This window comes from Callorhinchus milii, unplaced genomic scaffold, assembly GCF_018977255.1.
Source record: "Callorhinchus milii isolate IMCB2004 unplaced genomic scaffold, IMCB_Cmil_1.0 Scaffold15, whole genome shotgun sequence".
In the NCBI taxonomy this organism is placed as follows: Eukaryota; Metazoa; Chordata; class Chondrichthyes; order Chimaeriformes; family Callorhinchidae; genus Callorhinchus; species Callorhinchus milii.
In genome coordinates this window covers 10856376-10881604 of record NW_024704756.1, presented here as the reverse complement: position 1 = coordinate 10881604, position 25229 = coordinate 10856376, and the positions used below count along the sequence as shown (strand labels likewise).

General features: G+C 36.1%; 1 protein-coding gene across 3 annotated transcripts in view; it reads left to right on the top strand.

Moving 5' to 3' along the window:
• Positions 1-19815, top strand: part of arhgef6 (Rac/Cdc42 guanine nucleotide exchange factor (GEF) 6) — a 41192-nt gene extending 21377 nt beyond the window's left edge. The window contains exons 6-22 of one of the 3 annotated variants that reach the window (XM_042340664.1): positions 895-965; positions 2511-2605; positions 3097-3192; positions 7585-7707; positions 10298-10436; positions 11997-12056; positions 12619-12765; positions 14212-14298; positions 14478-14556; positions 15067-15206; positions 15618-15809; positions 16278-16298; positions 16678-16771; positions 16892-16981; positions 17697-17796; positions 17916-17970; positions 18084-19815. In XM_042340664.1, the coding sequence (XP_042196598.1) occupies positions 895-965; positions 2511-2605; positions 3097-3192; positions 7585-7707; positions 10298-10436; positions 11997-12056; positions 12619-12765; positions 14212-14298; positions 14478-14556; positions 15067-15206; positions 15618-15809; positions 16278-16298; positions 16678-16771; positions 16892-16981; positions 17697-17796; positions 17916-17970; positions 18084-18206 (1712 nt within the window). In that variant the 3' untranslated portion in view covers positions 18207-19815. Of the gene's footprint in view, positions 1-894; positions 966-2510; positions 2606-3096; positions 3193-7584; positions 7708-10297; positions 10437-11996; positions 12057-12618; positions 12766-14211; positions 14299-14477; positions 14557-15066; positions 15207-15614; positions 15810-16277; positions 16299-16677; positions 16772-16891; positions 16982-17696; positions 17797-17915; positions 17971-18083 lie in introns of all 3 variants that reach the window. The other 2 variants (XM_042340663.1, XM_042340665.1) reach the window with 2 other exon arrangements.
• Positions 19816-25229: the final 5414 nt, after the last annotated feature.

Below are 25229 nucleotides of genomic sequence, written 5' to 3'. Positions count from 1 at the left end.
TATTCTTCTAACTTGTTTAGTTGCTTTTGTTACTCGACGGAAAGGTACAATCCAAAACATTTTTTCTTACAATTGCATTAATTGCTCAATTCTCTTGATATGTGTTTTTCTGACATTAGTTTTTCAAAAAAGTACAATCCATTTACTTTGTAGCCTTATTGATCACAGTTTAAAAAAGAATTGTTGCAGTGCACTGTTGAAGGTCTAGAATGGTCCAGCTGCATGGAGTTCAGATTCCAAATGTTTGTTGAAGGTTGTTTTTTAAAAAAAATAACTTTGTTTAAAAAATATTTAGCTCTGATTGTTCAAATAAGCAGTGGGCATCAAATCACCAATGTTTCAATGATGACAAGTCTGTTCTCTTTGCTTTATTGTGTTGTATTTTCGATAGTTTGCACAGTAAGATTGAGAATAGGTGATGGTTTGAAATGTCCATTCATGTGTTAAGCAGGATTTAATCAGTTTAAAAAAAATGCATAGAGCAATCAAAAAACTGAGCTTTTTGAGCACTTTTTGCTGAAGGTTTGCTGATGTACTATCCAGTTGTGTACACTCTAACTGAGAAAGATCAGTCTTTAAGCCACCAGTAGTGCAAAGGGAACTACTACAGTTTGTCATTGGAGGAATGAGGGATTTGCATTACCTATTAACCATCTACTTTTAAGATTTAAATCAACTTTCATTCACTGGAGAGCTCTATCTGTATTTAATTGTAGATTTCACCATGTTTTGCCCTTTTGCCCTTTGCTACGTATATATTCTTCTGGCTAGATTTTTGTACATTTTAGCATTCACCGTTTTCAGCTTGTGTCTCAATTTATAGCAATTTACCTGTTTGCCTTTTGCATATTTCCACTTTGAAACCTAAACAATTTTATAACTGTGTATTCACAGAGAAGCCAGTTTCTCCCAAGGGTTCGAAAGGATTTGAACCGCCTTCAGTTTGCAAGAATTATTACGGCTTGGTAAGTGCTTTGCTCAACTTCATTTTGATGAGAAACATTGCAGAGCAAATGCATTGCATTGTCTTAACACCTTAGATTCTGAGCTGTTTGACACCAGTAAGTAGCCTCCAGACATCATCTGGTTTCCTCTAAAGGGGTGACCACAGCAGATTATGACCCAGTTCTGTTTGTGTTGGATGAACTCAAAATGAACTGTGTGCTGTATTTGCTTAAACCAGGGGTCTCCAACCAGTCGATTGCCGCTTTGTGGTATCTTACTCCTGCTCAATTAAAAATTAGGAGTGATATTTACTGCAGTTTAAACAAAAACAGTTTATTTTCAGATGCATGAAATACTTTGTGCATCTGTCTTTTTTTTCAATTGGGCTAAATATTTACACCATTCTATCACTCCTTCCTCTTTTCTGTTTGATCATGCTCAACAGCGCCACCGGTGATCGATTGGTTGGCTACCCCTGGCTTAAACTACTGCACCTACAAGGTCAATGTATTTGTTACGGATGCCTTTTCTAATCGCCATCCTATATCAAACGTAACTTAGTGTGTTGGTGCAACATGCTGATGATATTAGGCTGTTGGAGATCTGCTGAGAAGAAAGCCTGAAAGGAAAGAGGGCAGTTTAGACCATGAATTAACATGGGCAACTGTTGATTCCTCTTGAGCTGATCGTTGGAAGAGATGATATTCCTTCCCTTCCCCCTCCATGTTTGAGATCACCAGGACATGCTAAATTAATGTCTGGTAGAACAGGAATTTAGACCTAATCTCTCTCTCTCTCTGGTTCTACGGGAACGTTTTACAGATTAGAAACCTGAAATGCTGTTTATATTTCATGCTGCAATACAGCTAAACTCATTTGCATCCTTCTCTTGATTAGCAGTGTAATTTCACATATAAAAAGCAATGTCATTTCATAAATAATAGAATAGATTTAGTGTCTCAAATAGGTTTTGTGCTCTTTCATGTGCCACAGCTGAAGCATCATTTCTATTTATAGTCTAAGTGGTTTAGAAAGACCAATGTACTGTTGCAGGGAATGTTAACAGGAAATGGCATTACATATTCCAGTTAGTGGAAGAATAATTGTGCCTTATGATATTTCAGTAATTCCTGTGCCAAAATATTTATTTTATAATCCATTTGCAAAACATCTTCCAGTAATAAAATAGAATACATTCTGCAAGTTTATTTTTTGGGGTATAAGGCAAACATATCGGGGACACAGTACACTTTTAAGACTAACGCCTACCTTTATATGATATACCTGTTAAAAATGTAGTTTAATTCAGTATAAACTAGCACAGGATAATCATGACTTCTTAGGCACAGTTCCAGATTGACAAAATAATGGAAAGGATCAGCAAACCTTTTCTCTCAAAGTTAGTGCGTACAATCAGATATTGACTCTTATCTTTAGGTTTGCATAAATAAGACTTTAGCTGCTATTCACAGTTGTAAATCTAAATAAATCAGTTATCTAGAACATACTTGTGCCACTTCTTCGGTTACTGTAAATATTTTAAATGTTTTTTTCTCATTCTGAAGGTTATACAGAATATTGTGGAAAATGAACGAGATTACTCAAAAGAGCTGCAAAATCTCCTTGGCACATACCTGCGGTCATTGCAGGCCAATGACAAGTTAGTAAGAAACTACCATTTCTAAAATGTTGAAAATCCAATATACGGTTTTGTCATGAACGTTATCAAATCTTGAGATTCTCAGTTGAACACTTAGCCAATGTATTTTTAAAACAGAATAGCTATCTCTTAAATCCTTTGTTATGCATCTTAAAGTGGACAAAAAACTAAATCCAGCTGAATACTTTGCATTATTGTTGTATAACGTAATCTAAAAATCTTTAGAGCAAATCTGCCTGCATATGTATTTGCAAATTTGAAATTGTGGTGCTCAACCAGGTTTGGTCGAGTCTACTGTTTCTTTAGATAACTGTTTTGGTTAATAGGTTTCAGTTACTTGGCTGCAGTCTTTTTTTCCTTTGACTTAAGACTTTCACCACACTTCGTATCGTTAAGCATCATCATCATTTTGACTAATGCATCTTGTCGGAATCAAGCCAGAATCAAGCCATGTAAGGAAATTCTAATATTGCTCATTTGTATTTTTTTAGATTATCTGCTGTTGATATTGTTGCGTTAAGAGGAAACTTAGAGGAAATTTGCACCTATCAACAAACACTTTACCAGGCTTTAGAGGAATGTGCAAAGTAAGTTTAAACATGCGGAATTACTTTACTGTCTTTGTACACCTTATCTTTAGTAACTGATCCTGTGAAGCACTATAAAATGAAGAACTGATGATAGATAAGATGTATAAATATGGCCAGGTTTCAGTTCTCAACTATTTCACTATGACACTGACATTTTATAAAATCAGATATCTGAAATAGCTTTGATCGTTGTTATATTTACCGTAAAATATAAAAATATAATTATAATAAAACATTTTTNATTATTTATTTTATTAATATTTTATCTTGCCATTTTCTAAATATTCCCATCCTTTCTCCTACCTTGTATCTTAATCCCATTTTACCCTTAATTTTGCTTTAATACATCATCTTCTGCCTATTTTCACAACTATTAAAAACGGTTTATCTTCCAAATTGTCCTTGTGAGTTATGAATAGGAAGCAGGACTGATATCACTTTGTGAAGGAAGGGACGTCACAAGATTGGTTTGGATGAAAGAGCCCATTCAGACCACCTGTTCTCATCCTTCCAGATTACGCACCTAACCCAGTCCGCCTATTGTTCTTTCTTTTTTTTGAACGAGTACAGCGTCCTGACCTCAACCATCCTTCCTGTCAATTTAAGTATTATTATGGGATTACTTTTTCAATCTGTCAATAGGGATTCTTATGATGGAAATGACATCAGCAGTGACCTGACATTCTGGAAGTTGACCCTTTTTCACATTTTGTTTTAATGCCGGGGTCTGAGTTTATGGACCCAGATCCCCAATTATAACGGAGTTGCTCGGTAGCTTCCGTATGAGTAACTTTAAATCTGGCACTCTGAAACATTTGATTCTTCAGTACGTACTGATGCATCATCAGTTTTAATTAAAATAATTCCCTTTTCTGCAATGAATTTATTAAGGCACCGGATAGATATTTTTAAAGCTATCAGATAGCTATTTTTAAAACTATCAAAGAATTATTTTAAAAGTTATAAACAATCAAATCATTTAGTTTGTGAGCAATTTAATGGTGGAAATTTTTATGAGTCATTGATGATGTACTTGATGTGCTTGACTATGTATTTTGACACATGAGATTCTCAAACCGTTACTATTTCTCCCGTGTAAAGCAGATGGTTGGCTATTTAGGGAAAAGGGACAAAGTGTGATGGCGTTAAAATAGTTCTTAACTGCTAATGAATTAATGTCGACGGTCAGTGGAAAATCATTTACAATATATTATTTGAGGTATGAAGGAATGTGTTAGAAAGAATTTATGAATTCACAAAGTGCATTTCCGGATGTCTTGTTGATTAAATGCATTTCACAGTGACAGAATTGTGAGCAGGGTATGGGATGAATGTAATTTGAGGAATTTTGAACTTCAGAGTTAGCTTGAAAAGAGGTGAGTAGGACATCCAAAGTACTCTTAATTGAATTAAAATCCTATCATTGTGCAAAACTTCAGAATTATCAGTGAAGCGATAATATTTTGACAGCAAATTCACCAGTACAATCCTCTGACAATAGGTGGAATTTGCTGCATAAAGTCAGCCAGTTATATTACATGGGTTTCTCACTTGGGAGGGTAATGTTGCTTTCACAGTTATTGAGTAATTAGCCAGTGAAATAAACATTAGGTGAGAAAACAAGTGGTTGATTACAAAATTCTGTATTTTTTTTACATTTCATTGGTTGGTTGGAACTATTATTTGCAATGTAGCTCTCTGTATTATGCTCTAGTTAAAATATGACCACTGTTCCACAATAAATCCAGCACAAGGGGAGCAAGTGTTCTTGATACTAGCAAACTGACACGGGCTGAATGTAACCATAACAAGGCAAAGGTTATATGCAACCTCATGGAATAAATTGTTTTGAATGGGGTGAAGTTCCACTGTAAGAATCACAATTTAAATTACACCTAGCCATTTCAATCTACACCCTGCATTTATATAAAGCACTTAAAACCAAATTGAACCAATATAAGCAGATCGATAAGGTGTCCAGAAGTAAACCCAAAGCAAAGTTTGAAACGTCTTTCAATGTTGAGACATTATTTTTGTCCCGCATCAGTTTTGCCAAGTGTTGACTCATCTTGGAATATAAATACCAAAGGGCACACTACCAATGGTATCTTGCCCTAATCTGTTCATGCTAAACAATGAGTGCTAGTCAATTATTTAATTGGGGGAGGAGAGAAAAGAGAGGAAGAACATTATACTCAAGACAAATCCTATCTGTGCTTGACATCCACATAGACGCACAGCAGAAATCTTGGCATTGATTTGAATACTGACACTGACGTATGGTTCTCGAATAGTTGTGTATGGTTGAGGTCTGTCACTGCTTCCAGGAAGAACAATTCAATAAGTACTATTGCAACTACGAATCACTGCATTGCATGAGGATAGAAAGTGTAGTAGATTTTAATGACTATTGAAAATATTGACAATAATCACAGAAATAAATGAACAAGAGCAGTCTTCAGTTTGCTTCCATGAGTTTGTTAAAATAATTGTAAAGTAGCATGTAGACGCAGTGCCGCCTTGTGGTGTGCAGACAAATTGCCATTATTACAATACAGCAACAATACAATTTACATTTATATAACATCAGGAGGATGTCTCAAAGCACAACTCAACTGGCTGGGCACCTGAGCTGTGTTTTCTTGTGGGGGGAGGAATTAAAGGAATCTGCCGATTTAATACATGGGAGGGGAAAAATCCAAGAAGTTAAAACAATTATCAAGCAAGAAGTTGAGCTCCTAAGGTGCCTGACACTTTTCCTGTTCGCATAATAAAGTGTACACTGAGAAGATAAAAGGCATAGTTCCCATTGTTACTGGGAGGCTTCAATCTACATTTAAGAAACTTGGGGATGGAAAAAGTGCATGTTCAATGAAAAGGGTGAATTGCTTTCACCTCCACTTTCCCCTGCCTTACTGTCGGACCTCACTTATATGGACACTAGAGGAAATTTCATCTGATCGAAAAAGTCCAATGCTTTGAAAATGATCGAGGACTCCATCTCAAACGACTTGGATGAGGGAAGTTGTCAAGGAATGTTGTTCCCTACATTTAACTGGGAAGTTTGAGAGAGCATTTCTCTTGAGTTAATTTGAATGCCAAGAGGCCTTTGGCCCTAAATATGCAGAACGCCAAGCATTTGCTACTGTCTATTATTATTTGTTAGAAGATAAATGACTTTTGAATCATGCCTGACCAAAGGGTATTGAACTGAATTCACTATGAAGGAAACATTTAAGATAAAGCAATTAAACTAGAGCAAAGAGGAGACTGGCTATAGGAACCATAGCCCTCAAAAATATGTTCCTACGTGACAAGATAGCAGAATATCACAGAGAGTGATTTTAAAAAGTTCTACAGAGATTGAATCACTGCCAAAGATTTTCATTACATTCAGTTTAATATCAGAATTTAAATGTGTAGAATAATAATAGTATGTAAGACTTATGGTGCTTGTCCACCTTTATCTACGTTTTAGATGTTCTGGGTTCTAATCAGGTCAATTTTCCAACCCTGCTAGTCTGCTTCAGGAACATTCAGCTTGAATACTGCACTTTCGTATAAAGCTGCAACATTCAGATTCGGCGCTGCATTTGGATTCATGAGCTGGTGATACGTGATCCCCTTAAGACAGCCACACAGATTTTATTTCTGTATCTTACAGTCAGTGATCTTAATTCCATGGTCATTCGCTTCATGGCTGTTAATTTGTCATTGCTGTGTGCAAATAGGGTGTCACATTCCCTTAAAAATTCAGTCACTACTACACTTAAGAGAAAACCTCTGAAGATAAACAAACCTTTGACAAATTAATGACTGAAATGTTACCCCATATTCATTTGTCTTAGGATATTGTAGTTAAGTCTTTCACACTGGAAAATAATCGTTTATTGAAATTTTGAGCATGTTTCTATTCTATGTAGGTGGAATCAAGGACATCTAAACATAATAATAATTCTTGCATTTGATGTAGCGCTTCATCACATATTTGAGATGCGTCAAAGCATTTCACAGAATATAGTGTAAAGTGTATTGACTATATTTTGTGGGCGAAACACAGTAACAAATTACGCACAGCAGTGTCCCCACAAACAGTCCTCTACATGGTTTCAGGTTAGTAACAAATATTGGGTAAATCCATATGAAATGTTACTCTTTAGCTGTGTCAGAGTTGCCTCGGTGATTCAGAGCACTTTCCCCTTTCAATAAGTCTCAATCCTCTGCTTATGTCCTCCCCTCATAAGACATAAGTCACAATTATTATACAGATTGCTCCTTTCATCCAGTTATTTGGTTTTAAGATCATATTTGAACTGCTATTAGCATTATCTGTCTAATTTGAATTTAGATTCGTTATTAAAGGTAACTTCTTATTTGTTTAATTCGCAGGTTGCCAGAGCCCCAGCAGAAAGTTGCTGGTTGTTTTCTTAACTTGATGCCTCAAATGAAATCTCTGTACCTTTCGTACTGCGCCAATCACCCAGCAGCTGTGGGTGTACTCACACAACATCGGTAAGATCTGCTATAAATCAGCAAGAAATATTTACAGAGGTTTTACATTTGATGCAGCTCATATTGGTTTGTGTTTAAAAAGGGAATTGGATGTGTAATTGAAAAGGAATGATTTGCAGGTTCACGGGGTAAGAACAGGGGGAGTGGGACTAGTTGGATAGCTCTTTCAAAGAGCCGGCACACGCATGATGAGCCGAAATGGCCTCATTCTGTGGTTGTTTTGAAAGTTATATTCGGGTTTGTAAGAATAGGAATTATTTGCCTACAAAAATGCAGTCACTACAATTCACAACACATCTTATGAAGTGCTGTGAGACCTTTTATTGTGAAATTCATTATCTTGTGTAAGGATTGTTATTTTTACTATCAAGTGCAAAACGCCTTAGGACTGGGAAATAATGCATTAGTTTCTGCTGAGTTGATTGTATTATTTGCACACAAGAGGGTGCTGTAGAGTATCCAAGGCCTGTATCACGCAAAAAGTAATACATTTCATTGCAGTTATAAAATAACTTTTTTTAGTAGTTGGGCATTTTTGGGGTATTTTTTATATTTTTCTGATAATCTCAGCCAATGTGTGTAATAGTGAACATACTCCACTACCGTGTTTGTTTCAGGACTGCTGGTTCAAGACTGAATACTTACTTAGTTATGTTGCTTTGACATCTTATCAGGAATTAGTTATTCTGACACAGACCATTGGGTTTCAATGTCTACCTGTGATGTTACTAATGAAGGAGCAGAGAAAGACATTATATAAAGAAGTAAAACATTTCAATTGTATGAATCTTTTCCTCTCTTTCTCCCCCCTTTTTGTGGTGGTAGTCTAACATAAAAATGAGTATTAAAGCTCAGAATCTTGAGGTTAAGCAAGGCTGTCGTCATTTGAAATCCCCGTAGAAATCCTACAGCAAAGTGACACAAGATGAGTAACCACTAAATGACACTGATACATTGCAGAGAAATAAATGAGACAAAAGTAAGATTATTTTTTAAAAATTGACTGCTAGGGTTTAATTAACTTTTAATTTGCTTTCAGTAATTAAAAATTATCTTAGACACATCTGGAGATCAGGATATCTTTTTTAGCATTTTAATCAGTTGTGAAATTGCTGATTGAATTGGAACTGTTTTTTGTACATGTCTATGTACTGTGGGAATTGTGTTTGGCACCATTATGTTGACTAAAGAGCTGGGTGGTAAATGAAAGATGTACAGTTCTGCATCACTTGCCAATGGGATAGACTACACTCATTGTGAGATGGGTAAAATTGTGGAGTAGGACGAAGAGGGTTGAATTAGTTTCTTAAGGAAAGGAGGAATATTTTGTTGCCACTTGTACCTGTTAATATGATTTTTGAAAAAAGAAATAGCTGAAAGCACAGCTGTTGAGAAGGTCGAGAATGGCAAATATGTCCAAGAACCTCAGACTGAACTTCTCATCTACGAGGGACTTAATTGATTTGGATGGACATTTGTATAATTGTGATGGCAAGTAGAATTGTCAGTAGTGATGTTTGGTTCCTAGAAAAACATGAGTAATAGTTCTGGGTAATAGTTCTCCACAAACAGACTGTGAACCACTTACTGCATTAGTAAGGGGTTATAATTACATAATAATAATCCTTGTATATGATATAGTTCCTTATCACGTCATTGAGACGTCTCAAAGTGCTTCACAGAATATAAAATGAATTGACTGTATATTTTGTGGCCAATTGCACACAACAGTGTCCCACAAACAGTCGTAAATTGAGTGACCTTTTTCTTTTTGGAGCGATTATTACCCTTGGAAAAGCCATCTGCCAATCGACTAACAACCGGGTTTCTACTGACTGCTAGGTAAACAGAGGAGCGTGGAGTAAGGAAACTTGCCTAAGGTTTCACCACACCAGGGAATTGAACCTGGATTCTTTTGCTTGCGAGGCGAGTTCTCTTAACCAATACGCTGCAGGAATCGATGAATGATAAAATGAACTGCATGTCTACTCTTTAATTCACCGTGTTAAAAAATAACCAGAGCAGATGTTCATTTGAACCTGCAAACAAGAACCTTTAGTACAGATCCCACTTTCATAAATATTTGATTGCAGCTTCAATGTCACATGTGTTCAGAGTCTCTGACATTATTGTGTATTTGTGCATTAGCTTAACACATCCCTGGCATACATGGACAAAGCATGCCTGTTCATAGTCAGTTGGGAACTTAGCCTGAACATGCCAAATCCATCATCAGCATGTATTTTGGTACTCATTACCATTATTTTCTAGCGTTAGTTGTTGAACTCCACCACAGTTCTACACTTGCGGGATGATGCTGCATGACCTACATTGGGCAACAAGGGAGGCAACTGAATATAGTTGAATTAGTTAAGGGCATTCAATGGAGACTTTTGTTGTTGATTAATGATTGCAGGTTGCCTTCATGCGATCATTGGTCAAAAACATCAAATGGCAACCTAATTGTATCAGTAGAAAATCAAATCTAGAGATTTACATATAAATAAAATGAACTTGACTGAGGTATTGTGGACTATTCCAGTTGTGTGAATTTTACCAAGTGTTGCAAATTGTTTTGTCTGCTGTACAGAGACGAGTTGGATAAATTTATGGAAAGCCAAGGTGCTGCCAGCCCTGGTAGTCTGATCCTAACGACAAGCCTCAGCAAACCCTTTGTGAGACTGGGCAAGTACCCAGCACTGCTACAAGAACTGGAACGACATGTGGAGGTACTGGCACTGATTTGAGTATGAATATGGCAGTCTTTCCACTTCACTGAAGTTTAAAAAAAAAAAAAAATTTTTGAAAAAAAAATTTTGATTTATTTTTCTGTAATTTGTGTATTTAAATATTATTACTTAGAGTAATGAATTTATAGCATAAATATTTTGAGAATTAAACTCACATTTATATCACCAGTGTTAATCCCACTATGCCTCGGCTACTCGGGTCCTGAAAGTGACAATATTTGTTTTTGGAGCCTAAATGGTTGTTCATTCACAGTTGTGTCTGATTATATTGACAAAAAGGGAACAACATTGTCTCTGCTTTTGTAATGTCTTCCTAAAATTTGATTCCAGCTTTTGAGAACTGGTACAATTGTGTGACTCCTGTTGTGCAGATGAGTTGGTTAGCTTAATGATGATGTCAGTTCTATCATCATAACTTGTTTTTGCATTCCAATGTGCCTCCCCCTGTTTTTGAGAGTTGAGCCTAGTAAGGTTTTTAATTGAGTAGGTGCTTGTTTGGTAAAATGTGAGTATTTTTAGTTTTATCTTAAAAGCCCACTCAATGCCATTGTACCTTTAATATCCTGAATATGCTTCCAATTGGTGATTGAAGCCACTGTTCAAAGGGCATCCTTTACTGAGGGAGCTGAATAATAATAATAATAATAATCCTTGCATTTGATATAGCGCTTTTCACGTCGGGAGGACGTACCAAAGCGCTTCACAGAACACACTGTAAAGTGAATTGACTATATTTGTGGGGGAAAGCGGCACCCAATTGTGCACAGCAATGTCCCACAAACAGTCGTACATTGAAAATGACCAATTTATTATTGTTTTTGGTTTTGGAGGGATTATTATTAGGCGTATGGAGTAAAGAAATACAATGGAAATACAATTAACAGAAAGTGCTGAATGGTGCCATGGATTAGTCATACAACCAAATACACTGGGGAGAAAGAAAAAGAGTGAACATTATGTATAAATGCCACTGTTATATGTACAAAGGGATGTAATAACAAACAATGAAGCTCATTTTTCTTATGTACTTAACATTGTGAAGCTGTGGAAGACATAGCTTCACACATGAGGAAATGTCTATTTTAACTGGCATGAAAATGGTTCTTTTGGTTTTAGATCTGTACCCAAAACGTACGCTGTCCAACTACCGTAGGCATTTTACAACCGCAACAAAGCTGATATGATGCAATAATCTGATTCTTTGCAGAATGTTATTGATTTCAGAGTTGGGTTTCTACACCGCAGAGAGATGTGCAAATTGTGGGTCAAGGTAGCACAAGCAATCTGAAGCAAATGTCCCTGATGCTGATTTGAGAGCGATGGCTGGAGCCCTCAATATAACCTAGATGGTCTAGGTTATTTTTTTTAAACTACCCCAACAATTTGTATCAACTTGCTTGGAATGGATATGGTCTGGTCCTTTATTTTGCATCTGGGATAAACACGAGGAGTACAGTTAATCCATATTAATTAAACTGATACAAATTTATTTTATCATTTTAATGACACTACATTTTGTCAAATGTTTTTTAATTTTAGGAATCGCATCCTGATCGTTCAAATATTTTAAAAGCGATGACATCATTCAAAAGTCTAGTGGTGAGTGAAAATCATGAGAGGTCAAATGCAATGTTTTTAAACTGTATTACAGTAAATCTGATTATTTGATGTATCAAACTATGAAAGTATTCATTGAGCTTTCTTCCTGGACAAAAAGAATCTTAATATGAAGAAAGGGAGGAAAACTGTGATATAATAGTTATCATCAGTTTGAGTGTTAATAAAATGCATTTATAAAGCACACTTCATGTGGAGTAGTGTCTCACAATGCTTAACAATGGTGGTATGTGACGCTGAAAAACATTATATGAGTAAAGCTAACACTAAAATAATTGTAGTTCAGGATGTTTTGACCACTTTGCCAGTAACTGAATATTAAGCCAGTTTGCTTATACTTGCTATTGAATAATTAGTGTCACACTGTCATGAATCAACTAATGCCCTAATCGCGACTGGGTTATTTTTGTGCAATAAAAAAAGGAAATGTTTAATGCAAATCACTACATCAAAGTGTTGATTATGGTTTCGTTTTGCAGTTTTTAAAGACCATGCTGTATGCAACAATTTTAAACAAGCAATGTATAAATGTCTGTATTTCCAGGATCAGTGTGAGGAGTTACGAAAGCGGAAGTTGCTGGAACTTCAGATTCTGTCAGAGCACATTCAGGGTTGGGAAGGTGAAGATATCAAAAGTCTAGGCACAGTTATTTACATGTCACAGGTCATGGTGCAATGTGGGGCAAGTGAGGTAAGAGGCTTTCGATCATATGAAGTGTCAAAAATAAACTATTGCGCATTCACACTGAAAGTTGCAAAAGGTTCATGTTTCCTGTTACCACCCAAGCTGTTTGTTACTGGTTTTGGGTGCTTGCTTCTTAAATGGATGCTTCCTGTTGCTAATTCATGTGAACTGCATTTCTGAACACTTGTGGCATTTCCCTATTCTTACTCATTCCCCTCCCCTTCCTGTAATCCTATCGACAAACTATGCACATTTTAAGGAAATTGAACTTGGAATGCAGTGTGCTATTCCTATACAAATTCATCTTTTTGAGCTCTGCTGGGGAAATTGTGACTATTATATTGCACAAAAAAACATCATGTTTGTCATGGTTTTAGATATAACTTTAGATTCTTCTCTTATCTCAAATGGAAGGATAAATGGTTCTCGACTCTCCTCTTCCTCCTCCGTGGGGTAGTTCTTTGCCTCCCTTTGGTGACTCCTAATAGCGTAGCTCAAATTGGAAACTCCGTGGGCAGTCCAGCTATCAAGCTATCAACATTCTTCTACACTGGCCCAAAATGTGCTCTACTCCATGACACTGCTTTACACTTGCTTGTTAAATTGTTTAGAAATTATTTGTAATAATTTCATTGTAATAACGCCTACTAATAATCACTCCACAAAGCAAAGCAATAATAAATTGGTCATTTTCAGTCCATGACTGTTTACGGGACACTGCTGTGCGCAATTGGCTGCCATGTTTCGCCCACAAATATACGGTCAATTCACTTTACAGTCTATTCTGTGAAGCGCTTTGAGATGTCGAGAAGATGTGAAAAGCGCTATATCAAATGCAAGGATTATTATTATTATAAATTATTTGTAAACTGTTCTCATGTTGGTTCTAGTTCTGCTCAATTTACTTTATCCAGCAAGCTTCACTGATATCTCTATCATGACAGAATATTAATAGAAATACAACAAGCAAAGTAGTAATCCAACCCTACTGTCAGAGTGGCTTATTGGATTGTATGCATGTCTTTGGTGCATAGAAATGGGTAAGGGTAGCTTGTATTATGTACTTTATATTTAATACATGCAATTGAGATAAAACTTGAGTCATTAAAGATGAGACGGATCACTAAACATTGAGCCTGTTCCAGTGGTGCTGACTGTTACTTACCCAATGCATCAGGTACAGAACATTTCTCAAACATCCTCATCCAGGCACTCAGACAATATTTTGATGAAATGGTAATTGTGGACTTTGTCCCCTGATCCTAATTACATTGATACAGCTGCCACTTGTTGTGGTGCAGATGAACACATATTTAGGTATAGCTTCACCTACAACATGAGTTTTTTTAAAAAAAAAGAGTGTTGCATAGTCTCAAGTAAGATTAAGAGACCAAAATGTGGAACAATAATCTGGTAAACTGATGATTGTTTTTTTTAAAAATTGATTCTTAGGAAAAGGATGAGCGGTACTTCATGCTGTTTCCAACTGTCCTCCTAATGCTCTCGGCAAGCCCATGCATGAGTGGCTTTCTCTATCAGGTGAGGAAAGAAACTGTAAATCTGAGTGTAAAGTGAACAATTATAAAATAGATTTAGATTTTTATAAGGTCGTGTATAGTTCAATATATTGAACGTCTGAAAATTATTTACATATACCCTAAATCCAATTTCATAAAATTGGTAGCAAATCTAAATTCTAACCACTTTTCTTATTTTAGGGGAAATTGCCGTTGACAGGAATGACGGTAACAAAATTAGAAGATAGTGAGAACTTCCATTATGCCTTTGAAATCACAGGTATGTAAATCTAGACAAGGGTGAAATTTCTCCCTTTGTATGAACTACCATCAGTACGGATCTGGAGAGCACTGAGGCTGTATTGGAGTAGGTCATGCCTCACTAATCTATTTGAATTATTGGAGGCAATATCTGTCCCTGTATAAATTGTTCTTTAGAATAATTCTGTCTTCTACACTTTAATAATAGCTGGATAATGATTAATCTTTAATCTGCATATACGTCACCATGCTACGATGGCCTTTTCCTGCACTGAAATAATTCACTGACCTTTGTGAAAAGAATGCAAGTATCCTGTATTTAAGAGAATTGCTGCAGAAATTGCTTTGAGATCATGTAAATGAAATATTTTCTTGTGAATGTAACATTTAAAAAAACATGCTAATTATTACGTTATATGTACATAGTCATCTTCAAATGGGAATATGCTCATCTCAAAATGTAGATATTGAAAGTTTTGTGATTATTTATATGGAAAAAAAAACTTTTTTCACTGCTGTTTCAATGCAGGTAACATGATAGAACGCATTATGGTATCCTGTAATAGCATCCAGGAATTGCAGGACTGGGTTGAAAACCTACATATGCTGACCAAAGGCACAATATCTGGCACTGCCACCTCAAAACCACTGTCTGGCACATCACAGTCAGTAAGGATCTTCTATTTGGTGTATGGATGGTAGACATGTTGTGGTAGCCACTTCCTTAAATATTGTACTTACTGAAATAGCTAGTTACACGAATGATGTGCATGTGTTCTGTTGTAGAATCAATCACTGTTTTGAAGTTAAGATCATTTTAAACCCCTAGTGGTCTGAATATTAAATTCACATTCTAATTTGGAGTTTACCAGATTTTAATAAAACTATTTATTTTCAAAGCTGAATCCTGTTTAAGAGTAGAACTGCTTTTCTGTGTTCCTCAATTTATTTTTTTCCCTCCTCCTCCTTACTGCCCTTGGATTCAGTTTACACACTTGAATATTTTGCCCCAAGAGGGTATTCCAATACATTGCATAAACTATAAGTAATTGGAACACATCTCTCATTACTACCTAGCAGCACGGAGAGAGTAAACAGCCTCCAGCAACTCCATCACATCAAACACCTCCCTATTCACCACCCCTGACTTACAACACCGCAGGGCAAAATCGAGGACCGCTGGAACCTCCCAAAATCTCCAAACCGTGGACGCTGAGCTGCCTAAGGCCTGCACCTCCACTAAGGCCTTCTGCTGCATTAGGATATAAGGAGGTAAGTCTTTGATTTGTGTAGAATAATTGCAAATTTAACCAGATTAATCGTTTATCATATTTTGACTGGTTTATTCATTTAGGTAATAAGTAATTGAATAAATTGATAATTACTAGTGTATATATGTTTATCGAAATGTTACTGTAAAGGCTATTTCACACCTTGTAATCAATGTATTGAATCTTTTTTTTAAAAATGTTGATTTTAATAGTCACGAAAGGTGGCAACTTGAAATTTACCTTAAATGTGCATGATACTGTTATTCTAGGGACTTGCATGGTTAATAACATTTGAAACTAATCTGGGTGACCTTGGAAGTGTGCATTGGAAGAACTATTAGTACTAATATAGAGAGATTTTAATATGATTCTTTTATTCTAATGAATGAACTTTTGAACTTTTCATATAATCAATCATCATTTTTTTCTTTCACTTTCATCTTATCTTTCCCCATTTGTTACACTGTAGAGGATGTCTTGTATCTTTAAGGTAAGGGGTAGACCAACGACTTTGCAACTAGCTTATGGTGGTGTGCATGCTTGAGATGTATTGTGCAATTATTATATAACCACTTCCTATTCTTGCATATCTTGTTGCATTTAAAGAATCCTTAACATTTATATTTAAACTCAGTTGCACTTGCTTTTTGTTCCAGCATTTGGGCCAACATGATTCTTGTGATTGAAGAAGAAACTTGACAGGTTCATCCCCATTGCAACTAACCATCTAAAATGTGCTGTTTCCAACCTGGCATATCTATGGCGTGCTTGCTCCTCATTTGTGTCGAACAGTTTTTACTGAATCCTTAAGCAGAAATCTTAATTAAAGCCTGTAACTGTTGCTAATCATCTGTTCTTCTCGGATATAGGAATCTAGTAAGAGCCCCAGAACAGTGAAAAAGTTTCTGCCTAAGAGAAAAACTGAGCGTAAAACATCTGATGACGAGTTTATTCTGCGGAAAAGTAAGCCTTTCCTTAAACTGCAGTGGTAATAGTAACAGTCTCACTCTGTACCATTTATATGAGTTCTTATATCTGGGTACCCATTATATGCTGCTTGGTAACTTTATTTGTTTTTCACAGGTACAGCAGCCCTGGAAGAAGATGCACAAATACTAAAAGTTATAGAGGCCTACTGTACAAGTGCAAATTTACAACAAACTCATAGATCGGGTAAGTATGCAATGTAAATGTGATATTTATGCTTGTGTGGCTCTTAAGGACTTAGACATGTACTCATTTCCTTGCCGCAGTTGGTATTTGGTTGAGAGTTAAATATTTCCATCATTTTTGATTGGAAACCATTGTACGATATGTTGCTATTTCTGAAACACACTGATGTGAGATAGAATTAAGACTACAGACTCCTAAGTGATGTAGGCCAAGCTTTTGGCATGAGATTATATAATTGTGTTTCCTGTTGTTCATTACTGTGTTATTACAAAGTGGTTGTGAAACTGTTAGGATTTATTTAATTCTTTAAATTTAGATAACTTACGTGCATTCCTGTGATTGTAACGTATTTTAAACACCTTATTGGATTCTGTGTAAGATATATGCTATAACTGCAAGTAAAGATATTTAGATAGGGTACAGAATTTTTTTTGGGGATACAGAAGCACACTCTATCTCTGGGCATAATATTATGATCCGTTTACAAATGCCTGTAATTAATTGAGTGATTGTTTGGGTAAACCATTTCACTTTTGAAAAGGCAGACTTAATCAGGCAATGTTTTCTTTCATTTAAAAAAAAGCTTGCAAAATGGTATAATTGATGTTCTCCTGGTTCAAATTGCCAGAATTCAATCCCAGACATGAACTTGTGGACGTCGTGTCGGAAGTGCTGCTTGTGTGAGAATATATAACTACTTCTGTTCTTTTTACAGTTTGTAGAAAAGAGTCAACGCCACAAGTTTTGCTTCCTGAAGAGGAAAAAATAATTGTTGAAGAAACCAAAAGTAATGGTCAAACTGTAATAGAAGAAAAGTAAGACTTTTTAACTTTCAGAACTGAAATGTATTAGAAATCAAGGGAAGATATTTAGCAGCTTTAAATTATTTGGTTTCTTTATAATATGAATAACAAAATCTTTTGTTGTTTCCAAGGAGCCTTGTAGACACAGTTTATGCACTTAAAGATGAAGTCCAAGAATTGAAACAGGTAAGAAGTGCAAGCAAAGCCAAGTCTTTTTTTTTTCTTTCACGGACCAGAACAAAGTTAATTATGTTTGAAGTCTCTACTTGTGATAAATTATGCACGTTTGATCTCTTTAGGAGAACAAAAGAATGAAGCAAAGTTTAGAAGAAGAGCAGAAATCAAGGAAAGAATTAGAGAAGATGATTAGAAAAGTTCTAAAACAATTGAACGAGTCTGTGTGGGATGATACAAATCATTAGCTCATCAGCTTCCTGCTTTCACAACATGGTGAAAACTGCTTCCAGACCTACATGACTAATATGCTGCAAGTATTCCTGGAGAAATTCTCAACCACGCAGGGTCTTATGACCTAATCTGTTAATTTCTGTGGATAAGCAAGTTACCAATGAACAGCATAGAGGACACTTGATGGGAAGGACCAGTTTATGTATGAATCTGGGGGAAAATGTACCCACAGCAAAGACTGAGATGGTCCCTTGTTACATGGAATAATCCTTTAAAACATTACCTCAATTTTGCTGTTGGTCCAGCTGTTTGGTACAGTGGAGATCCATCATCGCAGTCATTACTCCATCAGCAAAAGGTGCCTATCAATGACCTCTTGATTGTTAATTAAAAACAAGCATTGCTCTGCCTTTTCCTAAAGCATCCTAAAGCATTTGTCTTCGCCTCTGTATCTTAGAAGAAGACGCGAGTTCTTGCTTTGGGAGTACCAGGTAGCACAAATAAGATTCAAGGACTATTTTCTGTCTTTTTTAAAACTGAAAGTAACTCAGATGTAAACTATCCATAGTTTTTGTTTAAGTGACAGAGCCTTGAACAATATACTTGTATTTCCAAATGTAAATCAGGTCTAGAGAGGGTCCAGTCTCGATTAATACTTTATTTATGTTCTGCTATGTTAATACATCCTGCTGTAGCATGCAAATAACATTTCCTGCTATACTCTACTGTTGGCTGAGTCAATAGTTGTCATGTCCTGATATTGCATCCAATGCATGTAAGCTATCATGGTGCTCTTTTGTAGTCTCTAACAGTAGTGTGTGTACATATTAGGCTGTCCTTTTTATAAACTGGTTATTGCTTAAGTACATTCCTGTATATTACAGGATTTTGTTTAATATATCGAGGATACAGAAAGCAGAATTTCCTGCTTATATTAACATTATTGGGCAGGGAATCTGTATTGTTTATTATCACCGAAACAATGTTCACTGATTCTGTTTTATCATGGTACATCTTCTCGACAAATATTCTTGAAACATTTATTGAAACTAAACTGTTGGAATAATTTTTTGGGAGAACCACTTTGTTTTTGATGAGTAAAGTGACACCTGGCAACTAATATAGGATTCAACTGACTGAATTACCTGGTAATAACTGCAGAAGCAAAAATGTAATGAAAAATTTACTAAAGCAACTTCCGAATGTTACCGTGGGTCAAGCTGGAAAAAATGCACATACTTGTTTGAGATTTTGCTCTACTTTTTGAATTGTAAATAAGCATGGCTCAGATTAAATGATAGAACTGATTATCTTCAACTATCACTATTGCTGTCATTTATTCTTTCCTGCAGCTGATATTTGTGGGGAAAATTGCTCCTATAAATGCAGGACATTGATACCAAGAAGAACAAGATACTATTTTTAAAAATAAGCAATGAGTAATGTTTTTAAAAAGTATTGTAAAGTTACTCTTCCTTTATGTTGTACTTCAATCCCCTTGTAAATAAACAGCTCCTATATTTTGGCAGGGATCGTGCTTCAGCTTGTACCTGTAGAAAATGATTACATGGTTGACTGTATTTTTGTGCTGCTGGCTTCAATACAAATAAATTGATTTTCTCAACAGCTCTTAAGTATAATGTGAAATATTTCCAAATTCGAGATTTGTTAAGAGTTCCAATTTATGCTGATGAGCCTTTTATAAATTTAGAACTAATTGTGAATATGTATAAATCAGAACTAACATGAAAGGAAATATTACACCGTTGTAGTTGCGTATCTCCGTTGAATATTGAATCCCATGAAGCTTCAGGAAACATATCCCTGTATTGTTTCGTCCTTTGGTTTATTGGTTGCCACCATTTCCATGTCAAACTTCAGCACATTATCTCAGAAATGGAATTGTAGATTGAGTTTTGACCATCACAGTCTCCTGTCTGCTCACACATTTTTAGATGTTGTCCTGTTTTTTCCACTTTGAAGCTGAATTCAATAACGTTAATACTTGGACGGTGTGAACCTAAGAGTCTGGGATACTTAGAACTATTACAGCTGTGTAGCTCTTTCTGATTCAACTGTTATCCTATATGTGACTCATTAACTGAGTAGCACTAAGAGTGGTATTAATTTGCAAACCACCATAATCCAATTTCACAATTTGTGGAAAATGTTGTATGTATCTGATTGTGATGACCATGTAAAATTAGTTTGCTCTTTGTGACATGGATTTGACATTTGAAGCAAAGTTATGGAAATGCTACAGAAAGTTGGGTCCGTTTCATTTCTTTTAGAAATCATGGGATCATGTAGATCAAAGTCCAATTGTTCCTGCCATGAGATAATCCTTGCATTTTGATTTTGTGTCTTATCATGTCAAAGGGTCTCAACACTTCATAGAGTTTTCTGTTGCATGGTTGACCGTATTTTTAGGTTGAAGCAAAGGAAGCCTCTGGCACGATATAACAAAGTGCAGGTCTTGCAGTGGATGATTTTTTTTCATCAGGCACGTGACTGGGTGCTGGACAATAAGTTGAAAATGGAACCTTTGTAAAGATTTTTGTAGGGAGCGTGAAAAAGTTTTCAGCAAAAGCCTCTTGCACTCCACAGCTATTGTAGTAGCAGATGCTGCCACTTGATATTTATATGTGGCACTTGGTTTTCCACGTGTCTGCATTTTCAATATTGGTAATAATAAACTAGAAATTTCAGGCTAAAGTGAGTTGAGAATACTTCACCCTCCCAAGTTTATTTACAGCAGTAGACATTACTTTCAGCAGTAGGGATACCCAGAGTAGAATATCTGGATTATACTGACCTGCTCGTTGTACAAAATCTCACTTTCTGCGTATTGAGGCACATTTGGGGCACATGTACTACTAAGTATAACTGCAGAGGTCTACTTGTTGGCACCAAACATCACGTTTTTTATTAATATCCTTGAAGAGCAAGAACTGTGACCAATCTATAAAATTAAAGTGAACTTACTTGTTGGCTCAATGATCCTTTCTGGTGAGCAGCTAAGATATCCATACCACAAAGGTCACTGCTCTGTGCGAGGTTAGCTAATCTCACCTGGCCTGCAGTAGAGATAATATAATTGGTCATAGTGCCTTAGTTTAGTGAAGGATAAATCAACCCCTCCACTGAAATTAATTACAAGAGAGCATGTCATGGTCTTAAGTGATATTGTAGTTATCCAAACCATGCAAAAGTAATAGTTACTCAGTCATTAAGCAGTTATGCTTTTTTGGATAAATATAACTGACAGGACTTTGAATTACATCCTTCTGTTATGTAATCTGGTGTTACGCATTGCTGCAATCGATCCAGTGTCCAACATCTGAACAGCAAACTCGAGAAGGGAGTCTGATCCTACAAAGAAAATTGTAGCATTGTACAAAATCTTTCTTCCTGCAGTGAGGATAGTTGAGGCAAATGTATTACTAATACTCCATTCCATGTATTTTAGTCAAGTTTACTTTGTGCGAAGGCTGGTGGGACAGTAACAAACCATTGAGAATGCAGGATACTGACTGAAAATTTCATAAGTTTACCTCTGACATCATTGCGACTTTGTTTCCATTTCATGTAAAGACCCTTTTGAAAAAAAGTTCCCAGCCACACATTCTACTTCTTGTCATCACCAACTTTCGTAAGCAAACCGTACAAAAACCTATTTATCGTAATGGTTGTAAGCAATATGCAGTATTTACTTATATTTTAGCTGACTAACTGATGTTTAAATTAATCTTCTAACTGGTCAATTGTGTGAGAATTTCATTACAACTGCAACAACTTAATTTATATAACCCCTTCACATAGGATAACATCTCGGGAGCAATTCAGCTGGATGCTGAATAAACTAATAAGCTGTGTGAGAATTCATTTGAATATTGTGTTTCTAAGTAACTCAATAGAGGTGTGAAAGGTGATTTCACCTTCATTTCTGGCAGGGTTTCAGACGGGAAATGGGGATTGCATAATGTAGTGAAATCCCATGAACTGGATAATGTAAAATAATCATACTATATCATGACTTAAATCATACTCTGTAGTTTGTCCATGTTTGGTTCAGGTTAAGTGCAAGGATGAGCCAGGAGACAGGTATGGTAAAATTCTACATGTGAAACTGAAATGTGTGGTCAATTCTTTCCACAGAATTTGGGCTCTGAAATGTCACACCAGGTGATTAAACTTCATCATTTCTCTCGATGTTGTCATTTCCGGGCAACCTGGACTTTTTTTGCTGTAGCAAATCTTATGTGCTGGTATATATGAAAGTTTTTTTTGAAAAAGAACGCTTATCTATTGTAACTACACACTTCAAAAAATTCCAGCAACGACACAAAAAAATTGTCACGTAGAACTAATCATGGAAATTTTTAGTCTGGGGGCATATTAAGTTATTCCCTTTAGTTGTCTGTAAATCTCTCCAGGTCAGTTTAATCCCTTTCAGTTTGAGAAATAAGCACAAGCAACTTTAGTTATACTGTTAGCAGCCTCTCTTTTTCAGCAGGAAATCTCCGATATACAGAACAATGCTTCTATTTCAAAACAAGTAACAAAGACCTTTGTATTAATAAAACGTTATGCAAATACACCTTTTTCTTTCGAAATACAAATGAAATGATGAAGAGCAAACAAACGTAGAATTCTGCTGCCTGAGGGCAACTGGCAACTTAACTCATAAGATGGGTTAGTAAGACTGGTCATCATAAGATGACCAATAGAGAAGTGCAACTGCAATTGTCCGCGGAATCCGCTACAAACACCCCCGTCCGCTACAACCTCTCACTCTCTGTGAGTGTGTCTCTATGTCTGTGAGTGTGTCTCTGTTAGTGTGTGTCTCTGTCTGTGTGTAGTGACCGCCCCAAGAGACAGGAGGTGTTGTCAGGCAGAACACTCCAGGCCTTTAAATGTAATGTGTGGTGGAAACGAACCATTCGGCCCTTTCGGCCTGCTCTGGTGTTTATATACACACACACACACATCTGAGTTGGCCACCCAGTTTATGTTAAAGAAAGCATTCGTTTTTTTTGCAAAGATGTTATTTCTTTATGTTTAGTTTTTATCAATAAAGTCAAAATGTAATTTGACAATGAAATGTACCTTTTAATAGCACCAATCAACTCCCCTTGGATTTTTTAGCAAATATTTCTGCTATTTTCTATTGGCCCTGCTCATAAAGTGTTTGCCATTGTAATTTATTTTTATATTTCTTTCAACCAGCAATGCTGTAGGCTCTACTAGGAATACTTACCTAGTATTCTGGGTGGTGGTGTCACTACCGCTTGCCGTAGATGGTAATGAATGCGACTTCCTGTTCTAAGAACTTGTGTATTGAGGGCAACCACCCAGGCTCTAATCAGTAATGAAATGACAGCATTTGAAATCCATAATTTCTGGGATGCAGCTTTGACGTTGACATGGGAAGAGATGAGCCATTTTCCCCTAAGACGCGTAAAATCCTGTGTGTGACTCCAAGCAGTCAAATTATTATCTTTCTACCCCTTGTACCTTTATATAATATTTCCATTTCTCGTTTCTTATTTCTTCTCATTCCTTATCTTTTTGTTTAAATGGTTTCTATTTACCCGTGACATTCTAATTGGGTTTTTTTGTAATTGACCAATTGAACTGCACATTGCTTTCTTGCAATTCTTCTGCGTAGTCCAGAGAGCAGGCTATTTGACTCTTGCTAGTGTAGAACCTGATGAGGTAGGTTTTAAAATGAACAAACCTGAAACCAGACCAGAGATTCGCAAGATTGTTTTCCCTTTCTTCCCCACCTCCCCCTCTCTGATCGCCGCCCAACAGAGCAGTGGATATGTGGAACACTCGGAACAAAAGTAGTTGATTAACTCAGGATACACAAGAGGTTTGGATGAAGAAGTCTCATTTAGCCCTTTTATTCTCATCCTCCAAGAATGCCAACCCATCTTCCTATTGACACCAAGTTTTTTTAAAAAAGAATCCTTCAAAACATAAGCATGTGTATGTATTGAGAAGCAGTATTACAGATGAACTACTTGTAAGGGAAAAGCTAGATGCTATAATCGAGTCACGTAGAATTTTGGAGGCGTTTTAGCTTGATTGTGTTTGAGGATCAGAGAGAATCAACTATTTACATAGCGCTCTTCAGATTTCTCAAAATAGTGCAAATGTCACTGCAAAAAACAATAAGATTTTCCCATTGATTTTATTGTAAAATTATTCATCTGGAAATTATAGTTGATACTCAATTGCATATGAAACTAGAAGTCCATTTTGTCTCATTTGTCATCAAGTTTTCTTTTTGATGAGCATATTCAAAATACAACGTAAAAGGCAGATTGCAATACAAAAAAACAATTTTATGATAATATTGCTTGCATTTGATATTGCAGCGATAGGATTCAAATGTCTCAAAAATCAGTAAATGCAGCGATTGTAGTTGCCATTTTGCATACAAAAATATCCCACAAACAGCCATAAAGTGAATGACCAATTTATCCAGAGGATTTTGACCAAGACACAGAGAGAAACTCCCTTCTCTTTCCTAAATTTGCTGATCTATAACATGAGCAGGCAGACAGGTCTCAATTTCATGTCTCATCTAGGGACAGAATGCAGTGCATCTTCAGTACTGCACTGGAGTCAGTCTGCACCTTGACCTCAATGTCCCAATGTGGAGATTAAACCCACAACTTTCGGACCCAAAGATTAGAGTGCCTTCAAACAGAATCAAGCAAACAGCTGTTGCAATGTTAATGGAAACTGCTTTCCAATTATGGTCCAGAACTGAAACCTTTGCTTTTAAAATGTCAACAACCTGTTTTCTTCTACATTAATTATCTTTTCATTCTGATTGCAAAGTAAATTGGTGCATTCTCTTTTGTTTATCCTAACTTATGTACGTTTATGGACAAATGGCCTACTTTGAAAGTTGTGTGAAGAAAACCACAATCACCACACTTGGTCCAGCTGTACAGAATCACAAATTTAAAGCATCTGTCTTGTAATGTAGTAATGCGATAACTAAGCGTGCATTATGGACA